At 46.8% G+C, this 1,526-nt stretch overlaps 1 protein-coding gene across 1 annotated transcript; it reads right to left on the bottom strand.

Moving 5' to 3' along the window:
- Positions 1 to 73: 73 nt before the first annotated feature.
- Positions 74 to 565, bottom strand: PPTG_11065 (hypothetical protein; the record flags this gene model as incomplete). The annotated part of the gene is made up of 1 exon (XM_008907311.1): positions 74 to 565. One exon carries the CDS (start codon positions 563 to 565, stop codon positions 74 to 76), a length of 492 nt encoding a protein of 163 aa, XP_008905559.1.
- Positions 566 to 1,526: the final 961 nt, after the last annotated feature.

The raw sequence follows: 1,526 nt of genomic DNA, 5'->3' as shown, positions 1-1,526 counted from the left end.
CCAACGTGTTGAGGATGTCGTACTGCTCAGCAGCGTCGTCGATCACGAGCCCTACTACATCACCTAGTCGACCTCAGCTATAATAGCTGCAGCCACGCGCCTTACGGAGTCCTCGTGTCTCGTAGTTTGTCGTCTTCTTGAGGCGATCTCGCTTCTCGATGTTGCCAAGCGTGGCAACACAGCATCGATAAAAGAACATCTGCTCCAACTTGGGAACGTCGTCTCTTTCTTTCAAACATCGCAGCACGTGCAAGTTGGCGAGATGCCAGCCTTCCAGCTGAACTTGCTTCATCGCGACGCAAACTTTCTTGATCTCTTCGATTAGCCATGGGTGTCTGCAAATACGAGTAAGCTTGCAAATCACGCTCGAATGGATGACCTTGGTGGTTTCTTTCAAACGATAGGTCGACGGGGTGGTTGGATGTTGCGAAAGCGAAGATAATTGTGCGAGATCTTCGGTAACAGGTACCACGCCAACATCTTCAGTCTTCTCCTCCTCGCCGTCCGGATCCTGCGTCTCAGCTACGATTTCGAACGGAGGGAACCACGCATCGGGATATTGCATCTCCGCCACAGTCTCGAAAGAAGGAATGTCGTCAATATTTATAGTTATGAAAATACGGTCATTGATATTTAGTGGACTCCATGGAAGAAGCATCAAATTCTGCAAATGCAACTGCTTTAGTGGACTCCATGGAAGAAGTATAGAATTCAGCAAAAAAATCGTAAGTGCGAGCTGCCGACGATAGTTGTACTGTCTAATTGGCTAAAATCGGACTCCGTGGGGCACAAAATAAAAAGCCTCAAGCAACATGAATGGTAGAAACTCGCGACGGACGAGAGCTCCACCTCACAGCTTGAGCCACATCGGCGTCGAGGCGATACAGGACGCGTGTGTCACCACGCAAACAAGGGGAAAGTACAGGAGTAGCCTCAGCGGTATAAAAAAAGTGGATCAGTGGCGAGCTCGCTATAGAGGATGAGAACACTGCCAGATATTTTGACGATGAAGATGACCTCAATCTGGATAATTTTACACCAAGTTTGTTTGAGCGATTTCTCGTCTACAAAAGTTCTTCTGTAAAGACAGCTACTTTAAGTGGATACCGTAGTGCCGTGAAAGACATCTATCGAGTGAAGCGCGCCGCTTTGCCGCCTGAGTATGGAGATATTATGAAGCAGTTGTTTCCAGGTATGAAACGAATAGAAGCTGATGAAGGCTAGACCAGCACTCCCAAAACTTCGGGAAAGCAGCCTCTCACTTTCTCACTCTATAAGGATCTATGCAAATCGACTTTAAAGACTAGTGATGGAGGGTTTTCACACCTATTTCTAACTTTTAAATGGAAATTGATGTGTAGGTCGATGTCTGTTCAGACTCTCCAAACCCAGCATCTCATGGAGAAAGATGTAACGGGGTTACACGCAAGTGGCTACATGTAGCCACTTGATTACGACAATGGGTTTCACATTGGTGTGAGATACATCAATGGTTACATTTGACAGACCACTGGTCTGTTGCATTT

Source organism: Phytophthora parasitica (genome assembly GCF_000247585.1).
Source record: "Phytophthora parasitica INRA-310 unplaced genomic scaffold supercont2.26, whole genome shotgun sequence".
Taxonomy (NCBI): domain Eukaryota; phylum Oomycota; class Peronosporomycetes; order Peronosporales; family Peronosporaceae; genus Phytophthora; species Phytophthora nicotianae.
Note: the sequence above shows the minus strand (reverse complement) of the source record. Positions and strands in the feature narration are given on the sequence as shown.